Below are 22,763 nucleotides of genomic sequence, written 5' to 3'. Positions count from 1 at the left end.
TATTTTAGAAATTTAGCCTGAAACCGCCTTTAAGTTCATGCTAGAAGTGTAAAATTAGCATTTGCATAAGGGATAGCATAAGGCATAACTTTGGGAAGTTTGACAGAAATCCAGCTATTATTAACAAAGTTATAGAAGGTGAAACTTACATTTTGTGAGTTTAATCAATTAGGTTAATCATCATCATCATCATCATCATCAAGGAGCCAACAAACGGTATAGGCCTTAAAAAGGAACACCAGATATCCCGGTTTTGCGCCGATGTCCACCAATTCGATATCCCTAAAATCTGTCTGGCGTCCTGACCCACACGAACGCTCCATCTCAGGCAGGATCTGCCTCGTCTTCTTTTTCTACCATAGATATTGCCCTTATAAACTTTTCGGGCTGGATTGTGGCGCGGCAGGATTCGCAGCATTCGAAATTTATTTCGAATGTTGCGAGCGAATAGATGGCGCGGATCTATCCACTTTGCGTGGCACACCAAGGGAGTGGAAGATCGCAGTAATTATGTTTTTCAGACCTGTCACTGAATTTAATTATTAAGTTGAAAATTGCTAAAGAATATGGAAGTCCTTTTTGAAAATAGAATTTGAGTTGAGTTTACTGTATAGAATTCGCGTTGAGTTTGCTGTATAAAATTCGCATTGAGTTCGCTTAAATATTTCAATAAAAATAATAAGTAATCATAATTACTTAATTGGATTACTTAATTGGTGACCCCGGAACTCGCACCAACAGCATCAACAACTGGGATCCCGAATTCCCAGAACCTGCAAAATTGAAAAACTCAAGCACATTATCATCCCCATCAACAAATCGCAGTCTGCGCAAGCACAATCGCCCAGCAGGCAGCCGCAACAACCGATTGGAGATAAATAAGAGTTCCGCAGCCGCAGCCGCCATCGCTGCCGCAGCCACTTTCGCCGCCGCACTCAACTCCACCATCGCCGACATTGGTGAAGTTCTATTAACGACAAAAATTCGTCCGAACAACACGGCAGAAATAGAACTTCCAAGGACTGAGAAATCCTTCCAAAACATCAGTAGACCGTACGGCAAGCGATTTTCACGCGTTCGCATCTACAGTTGAGTGTGGAGTGCCGTGGTAAACATCACGAAAACGTGTCACATCTCCACATCCCGAGTCGGAGCAGAGGCAAGAAAGAAAAACGCGAGAAAACCTTCTCTACACAGTGTACTGCGCGACACACGTCGGACCCTCACCAGAAGTGGATTTTCACGCGACTTCCCGTACGCACGCCCTCCTGCACAACACCTTTCACGCACCGAACTAGTCATCATTGCCACAACGATCAACAACGGCAACAAACGGACGTCCCCAGCACCGCCAACGCCGCAGCTACAGCCGACAAACAACGAGGAGTTATTCTTAAGAGAAGTTATTATTCATTTATATATAATATATTATTTATTCAGTTAAAAAAAAAAAAAATAGTAATAAAAAAAAATTGAAATCGCTGCAAGAGACGGCGTGCAGGTGTTTAGCATCGCGAGTCCTCCATTCTCATTGGTGGTGTTTTTGGTCTGCGCTGGATAGCGTCCGCTTCGTTTTTTCTCGTTTCGTGCGTGCATTTGTGGGTGCGGCCTGCCGTGTCGGTGTAAAGTTCACCGCGTTTCAGAATAAACTCACCGCGTTTGCATTTCAATCTCGTACTTTTCGTGAAACAAGATGTCTTTTGACAATAAAGACGCAGCAGGCCCATCGAACCCGCAAGTGACCGCCCTCGCCGTACGCGTTCCTCCGTTTTGGCGGCGGAACCCCGAACTGTGGTTCGTGCATCTGGAAGCACAGTTCCAAATGTCCGGCATCACATCGGACGCGACCCGTTTCAACTACGCGGTGATCGGCCTGGACGAAGAGTCCATACTTCTGGTGTCCGACGTGGTGAAGTCGACATCGTATGTGCAGCTCAAGAGCGAGTTGATCAGGCGCCTGTCGGCAAGCGAGTCGGCAAAATTAGACCACTTGCTGGCAGGTTTAACCTTAGGTGATCGAACTCCCAGCCAATTGCTTCGTGAAATGAGGCAATTGGGTGGGAGTAAGATCGGCGAAGACCTGATCAAGTCGTTCTGGCTGCGTCGGCTCCCGGAGGGCACCCAGGCGATCCTCGCTTGCGTCTCCGGTTCCTTGGAGGAACTGGCAGCGACGGCCGACCAGGTTCAGGAGGTGTACGTACGCCCAACCTTGGCGGCCGTTCAACCACCGTCGGATGAGGTGGGTGAATTGAGGCGCGAGATTGCTGCATTAACAGCCAGTATGGCCGAGATGCGGGCGACGTTGGACGCTCAGCGTTCGGGCGCCAGATCGCGAGCACGCTCGCGGTCTGCCATCCGAAAAGGGCGATCAGGTAGCAGGTCGTCAAGACAGTCCACGGACCCAGAGATTTGCTGGTACCACCGCAGATTCGGGGATAAAGCGACAAGATGTACGCTACCGTGTAGATTCTCTTCTACCGCAAAAAACTAGGTCCGCGGGGGGTTTTGGCGGCGGCCACCCAGAACGCAGCACCACGTCGCCTAACTATTTTTGACCCCCTCAGCAGGCGCAACTACCTCGTCGACACGGGTGCGGAGGTTTCGGTTCTTCCCGTACCCCAGCATCATCAACTTTTCCCTCAATCGCTCAAACTTGCGGCAGCAAATTCCTCCCGCATAAACACGTACGGGTATAGGCAAGTGGACGTGAGTCTTGGCTTGCGTAGGACGTTTTCGTGGCGTTTCATCCTGGCGGATGTCAGCTTCCCCATACTAGGCGCAGACTTCCTGTGTCACTATGGATTGCTGGTGGACTTGCAAAACAAGTCTCTTATAGATTCCACGACCAACCTTAATACGTCGGGACATATGGTATCTCACCCAGGCAATAATCTTTCCGTTCTTTTAGAAGACATTACCGACTCTCGTGTTCGGGCACTTCTCCAAAAGTTCAGCCAGATTACTACCAACTGTAGTCTCTCCAAACCAGTGAAGCACAATGTGCAGCACCACATTATCACTACTGGTTCCCCGATCTTCTCGAAGGTGCGTCCTCTACCATCTCAGAAACTGGCAATTGCACGGAAAGAGTTTGAACAACTCGTTCAACAGGGTATCTGCAGGCCCTCAAACAGCTGTTGGTCTTCCCCACTGCATATGGTCCCTAAGCCAAACGGCGAATGGCGCCCATGTGGGGATTACAGAAGGCTAAATGCACAGACTGTTCCTGACCGATATCCAATTCCACTCATCCACGACTTTGCGCATCACCTCGCGAATTGCCGCATCTTTTCGACCTTGGACTTAACCAAGGCTTATCACCAAATTCCAGTAGCTCCTGAAGACATTCCAAAGACGGCAATATGCACACCCTTTGGACTCTTCGAGTTCACCCGGATGACTTTCGGATTGTGCAACGCGGCGCAAACCTTTCAAAGGTTCATTCACTCAGTCCTGCGAAACCTCGAATTCTGTTTCGTATATTTGGATGATGTTTTGGTCGCTTCTTCCACTGAGTCTGAGCACTTAGCCCATCTCGAGTGCATTTTTCAACGTCTCCTTGAGGCCGGTTTAGTCCTAAACGTTGAGAAATGCAAATTCCTTCAACAACAGGTGAGATTCCTCGGCCATTTCATTTCCCCTGAAGGAATACAGCCCGACCCAGACAAGGTGCAAGCAATCACAAGCTTCCCGCGTCCAAAGACAGTGAGGGAGTTGAGGAGGTTCTTGGGCATGCTAAACTTCTACCGTCGTTTCCTGCCCAAGGCCGCCCATCTCCAGTCCATTTTGAACGCGTACTTGTCTGGCCCCAAAACTAAGGACACACGAGAGATCGTGTGGTCTGAAGAGGCTATCTGCGCGTTTGACAAATCTCGTCAACAACTGGCTGACGCTACACTCTTGGCATTCCCTCTGCAAGATGCACCCCTAGCCGTTTTTGTTGATGCCTCTGACATCGCAGTAGGTGCTGCCCTTCACCAAAAGGTGGACCAAGTTTGGCAGCCGTTGAGCTTCTTCTCGAAGCAGTTGAATCCCGCTCAACGGAACTACAGCACCTACGATCGCGAACTGCTCGCCGCATACCTGTCCATCAAATACTTCCGTTTCTCCCTAGAAGGCAGGCCGTTCACAGTGTTCACGGACCATAAGCCTCTCACGTTCGCTTTGAAACAGAAGCCCGACAAAGCGTCCCCTCGTCAGCTTCGACACCTGAGCTTCATAAGCCAGTTTACGTCGGACATCCAGCACGTGTCCGGGAAGGACAACATTGTTGCTGACGCTTTGTCTCGTGTCTCCGAAGTTAACATCCCCGCCTCACTCGATTTCTCGGCTATTGCCAAGGCGCAAGTGGATGACGCAGCACTTCAGAGCCTCAAGTCCAACCCCAAATACAAATTTCGGGAGTTGCCCATCTTCGGCTCAAACCTCTCGCTCTGCTGCGAAGACTCGGAAAAGGGACCTCGGCCATACATTCCGGCCACATTTCGCAAGGAAGTGTTCCACGCAGTTCACGACTTGGCGCACCCCGGCATCAGGACAACAAACCGGTTAGTCACCGGAAAATACTTCTGGCCCTCCATGAACAAGGATATCAATTCCTGGGCCAGAGAGTGCATCGCATGCCAAAAGTGTAAAGTCTCCAGGCATGTAAGGAAAGAAGTGGGCTCATTCCCCCGCACTACCAAGCGTTTCCACACCATACACCTCGACATAATAGGGCCTTTGCGAGACTCGCACAGTTATAAGTATTGCCTCACAATCATCGACAGGTTCACGCGGTGGCCTGAGGCAATACCTCTGAAAGACATCACGGCGCAATCATGTGCTGAAGCCCTCTGTCGAGAGTGGATACCTCGCTTTGGCGTCCCTGCAGTGGTCATCACTGACCAGGGAATGCAATTTGAGTCCACCCTTTTCTCCGAGTTAGGCAAACTCCTTGGTTTTAAACGCCAGCGGACTACGGCATACCACCCACAATCCAATGGGATGTTGGAACGTTGGCACCGGACGCTGAAAGCCGCCATTATGGCACGCGACGACCCGTCCTGGACGCAAGTCTTGCCTCTCGTCCTACTCGGCCTTCGTACAACCCGCCGAGAGGAATTTGCTGCCAGCCCCGCGGAGCTGGTTTACGGGGAGAACCCAAGACTCCCAAGCGATCCGGTCTTCGACAAGAGATCGGGTCTCACGGAGTCGGGGTTGGTGCGTCTGCTGAGGGACAATCTCCGGCGCATCAAGGCGACACCACCCACTCGACACTCGTCCATACCTGCTTGTTCGCCCAAGGAACTGGACACATGCACGCATGTGCTGATCAGGACGGATGCCGTCCGGAAGCCGCTGCAGCCTCCATATGAGGGCCCGTACCGCGTTCTCGAGCGGGGAGAACATTTCTTCCAGCTCGAGATCGGTGGTCACAAAAAGGCGGTCTCTTTGTCCAGGCTGAAACCCGCGTGCGCCCCGAAGCAACGTCGTGTCCGCTTTGTGGATTAACGGCGAACGAAGTTCGGGGATCAGTCGCTGAAACCCCCTAGGTTTCATCTGGGGGCGGAGTGATGTGGCGCGGCAGGATTCGCAGCATTCGAAATTTATTTCGAATGTTGCGAGCGAATAGATGGCGCGGATCTATCCACTTTGCGTGGCACACCAAGGGAGTGGAAGATCGCAGTAATTATGTTTTTCAGACCTGTCACTGAATTTAATTATTAAGTTGAAAATTGCTAAAGAATATGGAAGTCCTTTTTGAAAATAGAATTTGAGTTGAGTTTACTGTATAGAATTCGCGTTGAGTTTGCTGTATAAAATTCGCATTGAGTTCGCTTAAATATTTCAATAAAAATAATAAGTAATCATAATTACTTAATTGGATTACTTAAGGATCATCCTCATCCATACGGATTAAGTGACCCGCCCACCGTAACCTATTGGGTTGGATTTTATCCACAACCTGGCGGTCATGGTATCGCTCATAGATTTCGTCGTTATGTAGGCTACGGAATCGTCCATCCTCATGTAGGGGGCGAAAATTCTTCGGAGGATTCTTCTCTCGAACGCGGCCAAGAGTTCGCAATTTTTCTTGCTAAGAACCCAAGTCTCCGAGGAATACATGAGGACTGGCAAGATCATTGTCTTGTACAGTAAGAGCTTGGATCCTATGGTGAGATGTTTTGAGAGGAACAGTTTTTGTAAGCTGAAATAGGCCCTGTTGGCTGCCAATAACTGTGCGCGGATTTCATCATCGTAGCTGTTATCGCTTCGACCCTAGATAGGAGAAATTATCAACGGTATCAAAGTTGTATTCTCCTATCCTTATTCTTCCTATTTGACCAGTGCGGTTTGATGTTGTTGGTCGGTTGGTTTTCGGTGCTGACGTTGCCACCATCTTGTCGTCGTCTTGTCTTCATTAACATGCAGCCCGAGATATATTTATGGAGTTATAAATGCTGGTCAAGGATTCTGAGGATCCTCAATATCGTTTTTTTCAATGGAGCTTCGGGGGCTCGAACTTTGGAAAATCAATTAATACTTGACGTGAATCCGTTGTTAGATTGATGCTGACGACTACCGCAAGGCAAATGATGGTGATGAGTGAACAAGATGCTCAGGGCTCTGACAACTCGTTGCTCGCGCTTGTGATCGGGAGGCATGGCCTTGGTGGTCGTAACAGATGTTTTGAAAGGCACGTAGATTTCCCCAACATATACCGCCTCACTATCGGTGGCACCCTGTTCGGGAACAGGATTTCCGTTACCGTAGAAAAGTAGAAGGGGTAGCGTAGCATCAGGAAAAACCTGCAGTGGTGATATGAAAGAATTGATTCGGCAGAGGATACGTTACACATTGCAGGTTAAGCCATGCAATGAAACCCATTATCTCGGTATGGCAAGCGTGTGGGTGCTCTTAAAATAGGAAACGAAATGAAACTTCTCTGAAAATCGTAGACGGAGTTGAAGCATATTCTCAGAAACTGGCAGCGGTGGGGATAGGGGTTTATGGCAACCATTTACGTTATATTATATATTATATATTGCGCGTAGTTATAATTGACAATTTATGCCATGAAAAATGTACAGTCGAAATAAAATGAACGACGCAAGTCCACATACTTTTTTCCACGAATATTCTAAACTTTTTAAATTTCCAAAAAATAGTTAGTTATATTAATAATAATTCATTTTTCAGTTTGATGCAGAGATATTCGTGTCAGATTTTCAACCCAATCTTAACGAAGTTAGCCATTTCCTTAAACTAATTTTCGCTGGCCTGGAAAGATGGCATGACGATGAAACACTGCAAGGGTTATTTCGACAGCACTTAATATGTATATTCGAATTTGATTTTCCTGAGCACTATGGCGAAGTCCTGCAAGCTTTACTGCAATCATGCAAAGCACAGAAAATACAAGTAAATGTTATAATGGACATCATCAATTCTTTCTTCACAAGAAGCTCTTGCGATAGAGTCGAAAGTGCGAGTCAGCCCGATGTTTTCAATCAAGTTCGCAAATTTGCAGCCAATCAAAAACTCTTCGATTTCAAGAGTGTAAGATTTTCCAAAGTGTGTTTTATTTGGTTTTCGTGGGTGACTAATATTTATATTGCAGATAATGGAGACTATGAAAATGTTAGCAGAATACTTTCGAGCTGAGAGAATAAAGTACGGATTGCATGGTTTATATCCGCACTATGAAAAGTACACCGAGGTTCTGGCCATACTTTTTTCTTGCTTTGGCCACGCTGCAATCGTTTCCGCTATTCATACCTACCCTGGCGAGTTAGCCGAACAAAGTATGCTTCGGTATTTCAAAGTTTAACTTTTTTTATTCATATCTTTCCTTTAGTCTCTGAAAGAGTATTCAATCATGTCGCGGAAATGTACTCACCATGGACTATCGTTTATACTGAACGTCATTTGCGTGGCTGTACAATGAACTGGATATGGCAATTGGTTAAGGATGGCAAATCGTTGTACCCGTGGAGTGAAAATCATAGCAAAAACGCTAAAACCATTATAGACTCGTTGATTCACACTTTGAAATATGCAACTGTAGTTTTAGCAGGTTGAACTAACATTAATTTCAAATCTAATGTTTGCTAATATTTTTCTTTTGATAGTTCCTAATTCAGTATTGTGTCATGTTTTCGATTGGTACTTTCGTAATTTTGTAAATCGAGAAACTTCTAAATTCATCCGACATCAATTGCATAATGGAATAATTCAACTTCCCTGGGAGCACTTTTATCCTCAACCTATCCATTTGGAAGCGGTTTGCAAAGTTTTATCAGAGGTAAACTAACTTGTGTTGGCAGTGAACATACTTATTATTTACGGATCACTTTCTTCACAGTGTTTACCAGAAATTCACACGTTCGTGGGGTACATATTCCTCAAAGTACAGTGGACAGAATGGTATAGCGAAATTTACAGTAAATGGAGCTGTGATATACAAACCATGTCGATTAATTTTCTATACATTGTCATTGTGAAAATTTCATTCGAACCCAATGTGCACGCAAATAAGCATATAACGGACATAATCGAAGATTCCTTGTCTTTTTCGTGGAACAGAACAACGTACGAGGTTTTAGAAAATGTATTCAGTTGGCTGCTCGCTTCTTTGGAACCCACCTTTATTCTTCAATTGCCTTCTGAGAAAAGTGACACAGATTCAGCCATATTGAAGTAAGACAACCTTTATGTTAAAAAAACGATAATGAAATTTTTTGGTGATATTACAGCTTAGTAAAACACGTGTCGGGTATGAAACACGGGGAGACCGAAAGGAGTTCCCATTCTACACGAGCTAAAAGAATTCTTTATGTCCAGAAGATCATGGAGCTGCTTAAAAAGTGTGGATCGAAAAATATGGGATTGCTGGAAAAGCCGGAAGGGCAAACAGCCTTCAGAAATGTCATTATGGAAATTATGCTAGATATTGAGAATGTAGTTAGAAAAAACTTTGAAGTCTTAGGAGTTCAAGATGATGAAGCTTTGAATTTACTATCAGAGGTGCTCAATCCATCACAATTTCCTAGCGACTACGTTAAACAGTAACGAAAATGACTTGATATCTTGTTGGTTTTTAATATAAATGATTTGTTTTCAGGTTAACAATTGAAGGAGTGATTATGTGGCAAAAAAAGTATCCTGAAAACAGGCTTATTTTAATGAATTTATTTGATATAATTGCTTCAAACAAGTTTTTCGATGTTAACGGGTATAGTCTGCTGGAATCAACTATATATCATTATTTAAAGCGAGCAGGTAAGAGCATAAATTAGTGTTGTCGTCATTTTTGTCCATAATTCGGAGATCTTAATTCTGCATTCTGTTCAAAAATTATCCGAGTACGAACAGAAACCAGTCTGCTCTCTGTCAATCTAGATTTCGAGGTGTTCCTTGATACAGGATACGCAAAAATATCGCGCCAATTGTCGTACTTCTACTGTTCAGCAAAGATCTGGGATTGCCAGATTTTACGACTAATTGAAAGCAGTAATTTTGCAGAAACTGAAGGAGCTGCGAGAAACAACACCGGGGGAGATCGCCAAACCCAGTGGCTTTATTCCGTTTGGACGATATGATTTCACTTCTATTTAGAGCTATTTAGAACTCTGTATCCGTATTTTACGGTGACTAGACATTTCACCTATGAGATGTTTCGAGGTGTTCTTTGAAGTATTTCAGAATTATTTTACCCCAGATTTCTGAACTAGTGACTAGATGGACAGTTTCGCCGGGAGACCGTCCGTGAGTTCGGTAATATCAAAGATAATTTCACTGCTGCTTGAAAGAGCATGATGAGTGCGAATATTACGGTAACCTGCCATATCATCCACAAGATGTAATCGTTGAGCTGCTCATCATACTGAATGAGGAAGCAACCGCGTCAAAAAATGTGCGATCATTTCTCGTGATGCTTAATTATACAACTTTATTGTACCATTAATTATAAAGCATTTGATTATAATCGATGCGTATAATTCTGACTCTGAAACTTCTCTAACTCCGAGAGAGAACTTCAGCTCCTCGTTTGGCATGAAACTTCTTACTGACACTCCCGTCATCTGTTATCAAGTATTCTAGCTAAATATTCACCCTGTTACTATACAATTTAGTGTATCCTCTACTTGCTAGTTTCTGCTCCCCTGATTAGCGCCAGAAAAAATTTTCTTTTGTAACGACATCCATTGTGCTGCACTTCTAAAAATTTGTCACGGGTACCGAAGTTCGAGCCATTCAGATGATCCACCACGAAATTTCACCTTTAGTAAGTCTCCCCTGGTCGTCCTTAAGTTGTTGATATTCGCAGAAAGCCTCCTTATCCTATATATCGGAAGTCTACGTTGGTGCGTAACACTGTACTTCTGAAATTTTTCTCATGCAGAAATCTCGCGATTAGTATTTTTTCTGAAACCGGCTCCCAGGTAATGATGGTGTGCCTTGCGGTTGTGTCAACATTCGTCCAACACCGGATTCACGGTTACTCCCGTCAGGCTTTCCGGAATATAATAGAATAATACCGCAAGAAGGAGAGGATTACTCTCCATAATCTAACCTCGCTTAGTTCGAGTATGTCCGGTTTGTAACGCGGGAAGTATGACTGCGATTGGAGAATGCGAGCATTCTGGGAACATTCAATACGTTATCGAGGATCGTACCCACATTCCAAAACTCAACTTCTGATGGGGTTTTCTCGTGTTATGCCCGGGTCCAACGGAATATATTCGTCTCCATTACCGCGACACGCCCTTCATTGACTTTTATATTCGGCCAACGCGCAGAACTACAGAGAGCGACAGAGCAAGCGATACTGTGGTAAATTTTGAATTTGAGAAATTCTTTAATAGGGGAAGCAATTTCATAACGCAGTTCACCATTGGCTAATAGCATTGATGCGAGATATTTAAATGGCTGAGTTCTCGGTAAATCATTGCCACTGACAACAGGCACTATGTTTGATTGTGATCGATCCTGAAAACCGCTGTTTTATTTAGATTCGGTCTGAGACGGTGTTGCATGAGGCGATCATTCCACTTTTGAACAAGTTGCTCAAGATCATAGACGCATAGAACAATATGTAGGGCGCGCAACATTGGATATCCCATGTGGCAGTGCCCCAAATAAGAAGAAAGAGGAGTGCCAAGAGGGCGCTTCCTTGATGAACATCAACGGAAGGAGGAAGCGGGTTTGATATATAGGTTTTGCAAGTCAAATTCAGAATTTTCCAAACCATTTCAGAACTTTTCAAATTGAGTGCAGAAATTTCGAAACTAACTAAACAAATTTTTCCAAGTCAATTTCAAAATTTTCCATTTCAAACTCATACAATTCCATTTCGAATTCAGAATTTTTTCAATATTTTACTGTCAAGCTCTTTACCAACTTTTAACCCCTAGATAATGATGGAGGTCAATTTTCTCCCATTATTTGCTTTAATGAACCGGTCTGAGAATATAATGGTCCAATGGCGTCCTCTAGGACCTGTAAGTCACACAACTTAAACTTTTTGATACTTGGGAAGGCCTATCAGTTGTTAGTTGACATTAATGAGATTCTACACGATACGGCCGAATTAATCACAAGTACACGATTTTATATCTAGAGGTCATGAAGAAAAGAGCAGATTGAAGGTACTATATTTTTTTCCAGAAGGAATACCACAATCCATTTAAACAAATAATGATAGAAAATTGATGAGCTGCTTCTAAGTGGAAATATGAATTTTTTGTATTCAAATATTAGTATTCGTCTGGATAGCGAATATTAGTGCCTTAGTGATCTGATCAATTCTTTAACCGGGTTATTCAGAAAGGAAGAACACCATCTGACTGGCAAGAAAGTACCACTGTTCCAATATGGAAAAAGAAAGGTAACCCAGCAGAATGTTCAAATTACCGTCCGATCCGGTTACTTTCCCATACCATGAAGATTTTTGAACGCATTCTTGACAACCGTATTCGCGAAATCGTTGAAATAACCGTGAATCAAGCCGGATTTGTCAAGAACTGCGGAACTACTGACGCAATACACGCTGCGCGGTTACTCATGGAGAAACACCGTGAGAAGCATCGCCCTCTTTACATTGCCTTTCTGGATCTAGAGAAAGCGTTTGACCGTGTACCACACGAACTCATCTGGTATGCTTTACGACAACACTTCGTGCCGGAAGAACTCGTGCGCTGGGTTCAATTGCTCTACCACGATCCGAAAAGTAAAGTTCGAAGTATGGCGGGTGTATCAAAACCGCTTCGTGTCTCTGTTGGAGTTCATCAAGGAAGTGCCCTCTCACCACTCCTCTTTGTCCTTGTTATGGACACCGTCACACGGGATATCCAGCGTCCAGCTCCCTACACACTGCTTTATGCAGATGATGTTTTCCTAGCATCTGATAGCAAAAATGATCTCGAGCAACTTGTTCAAAAATGGAATGATCGCCTCATGCAACACGGTCTCAGATTGAATTTAAACAAAACTGAATTTTTGACGACCGATCCCCATGAAACAGGTACAATCACTGTCAGTGGCAGTGATCTGCCCAGAACTGAGCGATTTAAATACCTCGGGACAACGCTATCAGCCAATGGAGAGCTGCGTTATGAAATTGCATCACGCATTAATGCAACCTGGATGAAGTGGCGTTCCACAACTGGTGTCCTTTGTGATCGACGTATCAACGAACGTCTCAAATCTAAAATTTACCGCAATGTCGTCCGTCCAGTCGCTCTCTATGGTTCTGAGTGTTGGCCGACCATAAAAGACAATGAACGGCGTCTTGCGGTAATGGAGACGAAGATGCTACGTTGGACTAGTGGCGTCACACGTTTAGATCACATCCGAAATGAGGATATCCGCGATCGTTATGGGGTTGCACCGATCGGGGAAAAGTTGCGTGAGAGGCGTCTTCGATGGTATGGTCAAGCAATTCGTGCCAACGAGAATTCACTTGCAAAGATTGGTCTGAACATAGAAGTCGATGGTAAACGACCAAAAGGCAGACCTAAGCAACGGTGGCTTGATACGCTGGATGAGAATTTGAAAGCCTCGAGATTGCACCCAGATCAGGCATTCGATAGAGCCAAATGGCGAAACCGATCACGACGAGCCGATGTTGTAGGTAAATGTCTGTATCTACATCAGACATCAGACAGACAAATGACTGTGTCAGACAAATGCTTTTTCCGATAAATGTCTGCTTAGGCAATGTCTGCTTCTGTATCAGGCATATGTCTGAATTTGCCTCAGAAAAATATCTGGGTCTATCTCAGACATTAAACAGTCTATATCAGACAATAGGCAGGCAGATGTCTGTGGCTAAGGCAAACAGGTGTTTGGGCAATTGACTCAGACAGTACGTGCTATATGCACGTGTAATCATTTCCACTTACGAAATACGCATATACACCACATACATGTTTATATATGGTTGTTTTTATTTGCAGTGATTACGCTAGAATACAACGGATATATTAGGCTAGTGAAGAAATGAGCCGAATAATAGAAACCGGTGTCCATATGCAAATAAAATTAACAAAGTTTTCGAGTCAGACTATATGGACCAAAATAATAACTCCGCTTCCAATGTCCAAAAATAAGTTTGGTGATCATTGTGGATGTAGCGCCAGAACATTCCTTCCTCCAGCGAGATACTGAGTATCATGTCTAGCTTCGTCAAAGTTTCGCTCAGGGGCTGTGATCTCTAACATCTAGCACCAAACTTTCCAAATTCTTTCAATATTGTGTAATTAAAGATACCCTGTAAATGTAGACGCCATTGAGTTTTGCTCTCATACAACCGACTCCTGGAAATACCGTTGAATGCAGTTCAGTTTACTTTTATCTGCCGGACACCTGCCACCCCTTGCAACATTAATTAATTAAAAAAGTCTAAAAGTCCTATAATTCGCATTAAATCAGTTCTGCAATTGATTCAAATTGCGGAGTACATTAGAAGAAGAAGTGATTGTGAAAGAAGATGGTATAGAATTGAGCACACAACCGGTTCGACGAAAACTGCAGGAGCTGGCTTTTATGCTCAAACCCCTCCAAAGAGCGACTTTTCACAAAAAAGGATCGAAAGTGCATTTGGAATGGGTGCGAAAATATGCAAATTGGGTGGCACGCGATTCAATTTTTTTGGATCCAATGGAAAGGTGAACGTGAAGCATAAATCGCTCGAAGAATTTTCGAAAAATTGCGATAGAAGAACCGTTATAACAGTATCCCTAACTGATAAAAAAAAAAGAAAAGAAAGAATGTTCATCAGCGATATCGCAGCAAAAAATGGGTTCAACTCCCGGATTATAGATCAAGTGACCTCAAAGCCATCAGCCGGTAAACCGAGTTCACCTGCCTTCGTCTCTGATAGTTTGCAAACACCTTTGTCCACACAGGTGACGAGTAGAGCAGGATGGAGTGCACCACTCCGGCTAGCACCAACCTCCAGTAGTGTTTCGGCCCACCAATTTTTCGGCAACATTTTTGCAAGTGCCATGGTGGCGCTGGCTGCCTTTTGGCATGCATATTCTAGGTGTTCCCTAAAGCTAAATTCGGTATCAATTATTACCCCCAGGCATTTGATACGACCGTATATCCACCAACCTCCACTTTCACAGTGTTATTTTTCCTGCGGTTGGTTATTAAGACCGCTTTCGTTTTCGCGTCCGCCAAGGTCAGCCCGGCCCTTTCTAGGAGATTTTACCACTCTCACTGTTTCCGTCGCGTAGACCTCTTCATCTTCTGGGTGTTTTGCTGTAACAACCACAGCGAGGTCCCACAGCAAAGCCGACAATCGAAGTCCCCTCTGGGACTTTTTGCCAGGTTTACCACCACGTCGTCGATGGGCAGGAGTCTATTGAAGATGACTCTCTCCATCATCTTCCCCATTGTATCCAGCATGCAGATAGGACGATACGACGCTGGGTTTCCAGGTGACTTGCCAGGTTTCGGAAGCAACACCAACTTTTGCTTTTTCCACTGGGCAGGGAACATTCCTTCTTTTAGGCACGCCTCGAAGGTGTTGGCGAAAAGGTTGAGCCTACTCTTTACTGGGAGTTTCAAAGCTCGATTGGGGATGCCATCGAAAGCTGAGGCCTTGTTGTCATCGATCCTAACACATATTTCCCGCAGCTCCTCCACAGTTACTGGAGGTATTATGCTCTCATTTAGCTGGACAACCATTTGCCTTCCCCTATTTTCGTGGTGAGGGAACAGAGTAATAGCAATCTGTTTTAGGAGTCGCGGACAGGGCACCTGTGTTGATCTCCGCAGCCTTTTCATTACCACTCTGTAGGCCACGCCCCAGGGTTTATGTCAGCATGGTCACACAGCTATTTGAAACAGTTCTTTTTGTTCCTCCGAATGGCTTCTTTTAGGCGGGCACGCAATTTCCTATGCACCTCCTCTTGACCGACGCCACCGGGTTTTCCATGAGAAAATGCGCAAATCGTTATTCCGTTGTCGTTGCCGTAGGTACATTTTATCCCGTTTTTAGGCGCGGGAGACTCGCCTTCAACCTTCTCTGTCTGAAGTTTTTCATTAAGAAAGAACTCCCAGCGATTACCACGTTGAGGTGGAGATAGGGTTTGGTAGTAGAGCTGTTGGTGTTGGTTCAGCGTTTCCCAGGTTTTATGTTCCATCGTAGGTACCAATCCACGTTTCGCCCTGGGACCTATACTACCCTTTGACCGCCACTATATACCCCAGGCTCCTTCCCCGGGAAGTGTACGAAGCCCCAACATTCGCCAGTACCAGGTCTAGCTCCGCGAATGCTTCGAGGAGAACAGGCCCCTTCACATTAGTTGCCCCATTCAAGAGCCCACGCATTAAAATTGCCTGCTTTTATGGTTGGCCAACGTACTTTTGCATCCAAAACTAGAGCGGCAAACATCTGCTCATACTCGGCGAGTGTAGCGCTGGGTAGAGCATAGCAATTGTAGATGTGGACGCCTTTCACCTTCGCTCTGATGAAGCGATCCTCCCGGTGCTCCATTATTTCCTAGAAGACTTGTTCTCTACAAGCCCATAGCGCTGCTTAGCTCATATGGTTTTTGACCAAAATGCTACCACCGTGGTTTCGATATGGCTCACTTATTATGGCCACATCGATGTTTTTATCGTGGATGGTTTGCGAGAGTAGATCCTGCGCCGCCTCGCAGTGGTTGAGGTTGATTTGTATCAACTTCATCTGCGATTTGTGTTAAGGGCTCTCCTGTATTCTGGGCATCTGCCTGCAATGTACCGATGATCCACACCCTCTTCCCTTTGCACAGTAGGCAATTTGGGTCTGCTCCGCAGTCCTTGCTGATATGACCTTCCACTCCGCATGTCCAGTACATGCCTTCGCAATGTGATTGAAGCCAAGGCATCTAAAGTACCGCTTCAACGCCGCCTGTTCCCTAAGCCGGCACGTTACGCAGCCTATTATCACTCTCCCTGCTGCTAACAGTTGGCGCCTTCCTCTACTGGTAGGCTGATGATGGCGGTTTCGCGAACCTCGTCCTTCGTCGTGATTTCATCTATATCTTTGCAGATTATATTGCTGCTAGCCTTTATGTCGGTTTCCTGTCCTAATGACTTTCCGATTTGGCTCAAGAATTTGTCCGCGATTACATCCTTGGATTTCTTAAGCTCCAACATAAGGTCTCCCTTCTGAGACCGTCTAATATGGCTGACATTGTCTCCCAAGTTGGAGAATTGGTGTCTGTCTTCACTCTCCTGAGAATGTCAGCGAATGATCCTTCATTTCGTTTGGAAATGATAATCACCTCCGGTCTTATCCTTCCTCATCGAAGACTCCTGCTACGCACTTCCCACTGGTCGTATCGATCGCGGGGCTTGTGCTCGTGTGGGAGAGGATCTGCGAAGAATCGAGCTCCTACTCAAAGGGTCCGTCAATGGAGCCAGTTCCAGTTCCTCTCGTACGCTTGTAAGATTCAATGCCACAGTAGCCAAGGTTTCCACTACTGAGACACTGCGGTCGTTGGATATCGACGGCTGGGAGCCTGTTTGCCCACTCCCAAAAAACCGCCGCTGGGTTTCCGAAGCCCTGCACCGTAATTTTATTCCTCTTTTGTTCCTCCATGTTGGGTTTCATTTCTGGGTATCCTTCCCATAGCCAATTTTTATCCATGGGTGGGCGTTTACTTCCCACCTACCCGAGCTGCGCATAAGCATGCCCATACACATACATCTTCGGATGCGTGCATGTGCATGTCTATGACACATTCGCCGAGAATTTCCTTATCCGCACGAAGGGACGCGCCTGATGGGAGATTTGCCAACTCCACACCGGATATGATACATATATATATATATAGTTCAAAAAACCCACGGACCCTCTTCCCGCCCAACCAGACCGTGGGGCGACTAACCTAAAGATGAGCTGAGGTGAAGGCAACATCCAAAGGCCCGCATCATAGCGATGATACGTTTTAACGCAAAATGTGTGCGACCATGCGAAAATGTATGGCTACACCCCGATTGACGCAAACACTTCAAGCAGTGACGCGGTGGTTTTAAACTGCAGAGATATATAGATTTTAAATCGAAGACAGTGTGACTCAAGACTGGAGTCCACTAGGCCAGACTGTCGCCGGACAGGACTCTTCGGACTGTAGCACGGGTTGCAAAGATGATCGCTTTTTGCATCTCCATGTATAGTCTAGCCCGAAGCGCGAGCAATGTAATGTAATGACAAAATAAACATAATAAATAATAATAAAAAGATGTCGAAATTGGCAATGAAGTAGGGTAGGTGAATGTGTTTACGCACAGAGTGTTGAACTCCCGCAACGGTACGCTGTCGGACTACCAACTAAACATTTCTCTGTCATCAGAGAACTAGCCTGAAACCGTTTGACACATTACTCCGGGCTAGCCCTTCCGTTCCCCGCTCCTCCCGGCTTTGGGAGCCTCAAAGTCAGTGAATCCCTTTCACCAACGGAAGGGGAGGGGAGGAAGGGAATTGTTAGTTCAGGGAACCCCTTACCATCCGATTGCTCCGCCGGTCGAGTTCAATGTTCTTCGTAATAAGAAGAGCCCGAACATAATGCGCAACACGTTTCAGCATTTGTCTGATTATGTTGTCTGGAAGGTGCTTTCCTGTGTCTGCATAAAGCTTCTGACGAAAGCCGTCCCACCTCCCGCAAGAAAAAAAGGTGTGTTCAGCGTCGTCCGCCACTCCATTTTAGAACACACAATCACGAGATCGTGCCTTCCCAATCCTGTGCAGGTAAGACTGAAAACCTCCATGCCCGCTTAGAAGTTGGGTAAGGAAGTAATCAACCTCCCCGTGCGTTCGCTTCAACCACGGTCTAAATTTTCGATGAGCCGCGCAGTCCATCTGCCCCTTGGCTCATTTTGCCAAGAGAGTTGCCACTTGGTAAGGGTGCGTTGACGTTCTTCACGGGCAACTACCTCTCTTAAGTTCTCGCCCTTATGGCGATAGATAGCTTTGCGCTCCTTGGCAAGGAGGGGAGATCACTCCTGCGATCACCATCACGGCCAGTTTGGAGACGGTGCGATAAGCAGACCCCACTCTCAAAGCTCCCCGCCTCTGTACTTGAGCAAGGCGCTTACGATGCAGCTCATACCTCTGCGCCATAGAGCAGAACCGACTGCGTTGCTCTCATAAGGAGCCGTCTCCTAGTAGATATAGGGTCCCCAACATTCGCCATTAGCCGACTCAATTGCGCGACTCCAGCTGCAGCCCTGTCCGCTGTTGCTTTGATTTGCTCGAAGAAGCTCATCTTCGATTCGAGCATGAAATCAAGGTATTTAACCGCTGGTTTTGACTATAGTCAACTCGCCGATAGATGTGGGACGCAGGGTCGGGATTCTCCTTCTAGTCAAGATGACTACTTCGGTTTTTTCCAGCGCAAGGCTGAAACCGTGAGTAGTCATCCATCCGCTTACCCGTCACATCAATATGCCAAGTCTTCTTTGCGCCTGTTCACCAGTGCGTCCGGCAACAAGTGCCGCAACGTCGTCTGCATAACCGACCAGACGCGACTCTTTGGGTATATCGAATCTCAACAGACTATCATAAGAAGCGTTCCAGAGGTGCGGCCCTAGAATGGATCTCTGTGCTACTCCCGACATGATTTCCATCCTCTTCTGGCCCTCTGGCATCTCATAGAGCAGGGAGCAGTGTTTCAGATAATCCCTCAATATCCGCAAGAGATAGCTTGGCGCGTGGAATGAGTTTTCTAATGTGCCTAGTATATCTGTCCATCTTACGGAATTGAAGGCATTTCTGAAATCAAGCGAGAAGCACTATCCGTCGAGATCGGCGGCTGTGTGCGTCATCTTGATAAACCGCATCTACGACCTCCATAATAGCATCTCCCTGTTCTGAACCCGAGCTGCCTTGGGGATATAAGTCGCCGGCAGTGCGGATCGCTTCAGCGACCCTATTCCTGATAAGCTTCTCGAGCACTTTCCCGGCCGTGTCAAACATACACAGCGGTCGGTATGCAGACGGGGGCTCCGGGTCTCCTTTATCCTTGCTGATCAGCGCGAGTCTGGCCACTTTCCAGCGACAAGGAAAAATGCCCTGCTTCAAGCAAACGTTGAACGCCTCAAGCAGCAATTCTATCCGTTGGCGGAACATCTGTTTGTAAAATTCCGCCGGGATGCCATCAGAATCTGGCGCCTTCTAGTTTTTCATAGTGAGGACCGCTTCTTCGAGCTCTCTCATTGTGAAAAGGGGACAATCCTCGATGCTTTTCGCGCTATTGACGCGGTATTGACATCAACCCGTACAGGATGTCTGGAGAACAATGCGGTCCATCTGGTCGGGGCTTAGTATGCAGGGCCTCCGCAGAGCCCCGATTTTCCGGGTGACAAGCTTTTAGCCAAGTCCCCACGGGTCCTCATTCACCACGTTGACAGGGTTCTGTCAGCCATGATCCGGTGAGAGAGCAAAAAGATGTCACCAGGGAATTCGAGGGGTTTAGGAGGGATGTCATTATCCATTGAATTCCTCCGCGTCCTCCAGCACACAAATACCCCCCCCCCCTCAATTTTCGCTCTCAAAACGGGTGCCCTTCTTTGAAATCATAACAATCGTCCCCCTTCTTCCACTTTTTTTTAGAAAGGTCTCTGATTTCTAGCATTTCCGTACGAGTGGAAGTAGCAAATCTGCAAAAACTGCAGGTGCGTCGAGGCTGGCACCTTTACCCCGTTTGAGTACATTGATGTCCGAAATGATTTCTCTTCTGGTTGGAGAAGAGTAGCGCGCCTTGGGGTAGTCGTCAGAAGCAACCCTACACCAGATTCGCGTCTGCTACCACTTGGCTTTACAGAGTACAAAAGCACACTGCCACAAGAGGGAAAGATGTACTCTTCAGAATCCCATCATCTTACTTGGTTTATACTCCGAGTGTCTAGCTATATATTTCAGAAAAGAAATCGTAGTCCGTTCGTGGCTTGGAAAAGAAGCTCAACATGTCAGATTTGGTTTCTCCTTTGATGAAGGCGGCATCAATCAAGTGGTTGAAAAATCTCACGTGCGGTTATAACAATTTGCGTTTCTCAACGTTGGGTACTAGAACGGCCTAAAGGAGACGTTGAAAAATGCAATCGCGATGCTCTTAAGTGCCCCGACTCAGGAGAAGATGCGACCAGAGCATCATCCAAATAAACGAAACAAAAGTTGAGGTTTCGTAGCGCAAACTGGATGAATCTCTGTAAATTTGTGCCATATTGCACAGTCAAAAAGTTATCCTAGTGAACTCGAATAGTCCGAAAGGTGTGCATATTGCCTTTTTCGGAATGCCAAGCCCAAGGTCGAAGAAATAAGGCAGTTTACGGTAAAGTGCGCAAAGTCGTAGATGAGCGAAATGGAGTGTCGATCTGGAATCGTCTGATTATTTAAACGTCTGTAATCGCCACGAGGTCTCCATTTGCCATTGGGTTTAAGGATCATGTGAAGTGGCGAAGACCAATATCTTTCTGGAAGTCTTAAAATACCCTGATTAAAAAGTTCTCCTGACATTTCCGCGCAACTGCAAGTCTCTGCAGTGATAATGTGTATTGAGTCGCTATTGCAAGACTTCGTAGAATGCCAGGCGACGCGGTGTTGCATTCCGGGTAGCAGTCAGCACATCACTGAGAAACGCTCCGAAGACTTTCCAAGATTCAGCACCTTATGTCCCTTCCGGTGGGATGGGATGGTTAACGGTTCCTATCGCTACTACTTACAGCGGTTATTGTTGTAAACTTGATCTTATACTTTAATTCACAATTAACAAACTAAAAATAGAGCGCGGGGGTTTGTCTTTGGCGTCTCTCCTTTTCTTCACCCTTGAGTTCAATTTTCTTTGAAAAACATTGTTTTATTGACTCTCAGACAATTGTTATTCAGTTTCGTGCGTTCGTCACCCACATTGCTTGGTCTGCCACAAAGTCATGTAAAACCTTACATCTAATTATAAACAAAGATTCTCTACGTAATTTTTTTCACGAATTAAATCTCTCTACTTCATAAATAGTTGAACATAAACATATTTAGATATAACTTTGAAAGAAATTCAACATTCCGAATTGAATTGAAGTTATCTCTCTTTCAGATCCAAAATCCAGTAGTGAACTATCTGCATGGAAATCAATCAGGCAACGGCTCGACAAATGCTTCGATCATATGGATCTGCTATCTTTAATTCACGGAAGGTTTTTGCTGATTTTACATATTTTTATCATATATAAAATGCAATTCATGGATTACAAGACACAAATAACTTTTATACAAGATATTGTGCAATTATTGGAAACTGTTAAGCAAAGGTAATGGAAAAAGTTAGGCTAATTAGATTTCTTATAGAGACATTTCCGTTCCAGTGAGGACATTGAACCGAAATTTGCAACCTTATGGGGCGCCATAATGTCTATCGGATTCCAAACATTACCATTCGATGAAACTGCAAATAAACCTCTGTTGGTGTTGGCTAAGAACTTGAGTGCATATGCCAGTGATTCAGATAGTTGGAGTAGTGGATTATTAGGCATAGTCGGGTTGAAACGATCGGCTGTTACGAATAGGTGAGATTTAGTTTGCCTTCCGTGAAACAAGTCGAAGAAATCATTTTAATTTTCTCGATTTTTTAACTTATAGATTTATAATGTTATCGCGGTGCTTGGCGTGTTTAATATTTTCGTTCTGTGATGAGAAGTAAGTTAATGTCCTTTTCTGTAGAATAGTTCTTACTTCACTTAAATGTTTTGCTACAGGCAAGCCTATCAGAGTGCAATGGAAGAATTGAAGTCGGCTATTAACTCCAGGAGAAATTCAGATATAAAAGTACTGTCGACTAAATGCGTTGATATCATCGAGGAGAAGATGTTTGTTTCTGAATCAATAGTTAATCGAACGTTTAATATAATACAACTTTTCTATAATGATAATATAATAAGTATCACTAGGCATGCATGGACGTCGGAGGAATGTATGTATAGAAATATGTGAAATAAAAGCGATATTTCAGGGTTATCGTGAGTTTGTTTTACGGACACGAGTTTTCCATGACTATATCCATCGGATTAGTGTCAAATGAATGATTTAATTTCAAATCAGAGGACGAGTTGAAAGTAGATTTACGAAAAACATGCCAATGTTTAGTACCTGTGCAATACAATTACTGGTAACGGTAACCTAATCTAACGTACTATCTATTCCTCTGCTCTTAACGTAAGCCTTTAGGCGAAATAGCTTATAGATTTCACCTTCGGTAAGTATCTACATGGGTGAACTACAGGTTGGAGGC

At 45.1% G+C, this 22,763-nt stretch overlaps 1 protein-coding gene across 2 annotated transcripts in view; it reads left to right on the top strand.

Moving 5' to 3' along the window:
* LOC119652830 (ectopic P granules protein 5 homolog) overlaps positions 1–22,489 on the top strand; it is a 60,723-nt gene extending 38,234 nt beyond the window's left edge. For both annotated transcript variants that reach the window (XM_038057159.1, XM_038057158.1), the window contains exons 22-32: positions 7,183–7,542; positions 7,604–7,787; positions 7,841–8,059; positions 8,115–8,287; positions 8,348–8,682; positions 8,739–9,050; positions 9,107–9,264; positions 21,573–21,786; positions 21,841–22,041; positions 22,115–22,171; positions 22,231–22,489. In XM_038057159.1, the coding sequence (XP_037913087.1) occupies positions 7,183–7,542; positions 7,604–7,787; positions 7,841–8,059; positions 8,115–8,287; positions 8,348–8,682; positions 8,739–9,050; positions 9,107–9,264; positions 21,573–21,786; positions 21,841–22,041; positions 22,115–22,171; positions 22,231–22,465 (2,448 nt within the window). In that variant the 3' untranslated portion in view covers positions 22,466–22,489. The remainder of the gene's footprint in view (positions 1–7,182; positions 7,543–7,603; positions 7,788–7,840; positions 8,060–8,114; positions 8,288–8,347; positions 8,683–8,738; positions 9,051–9,106; positions 9,265–21,572; positions 21,787–21,840; positions 22,042–22,114; positions 22,172–22,230) is intronic.
* The last annotated feature ends 274 nt before the right edge of the window (positions 22,490–22,763 follow it).

The sequence above is a fragment of the Hermetia illucens genome, chromosome 3 (assembly GCF_905115235.1).
Source record: "Hermetia illucens chromosome 3, iHerIll2.2.curated.20191125, whole genome shotgun sequence".
In the NCBI taxonomy this organism is placed as follows: domain Eukaryota; kingdom Metazoa; phylum Arthropoda; class Insecta; order Diptera; family Stratiomyidae; genus Hermetia; species Hermetia illucens.
This window is presented reverse-complemented; position numbering and strand designations above follow the sequence as displayed.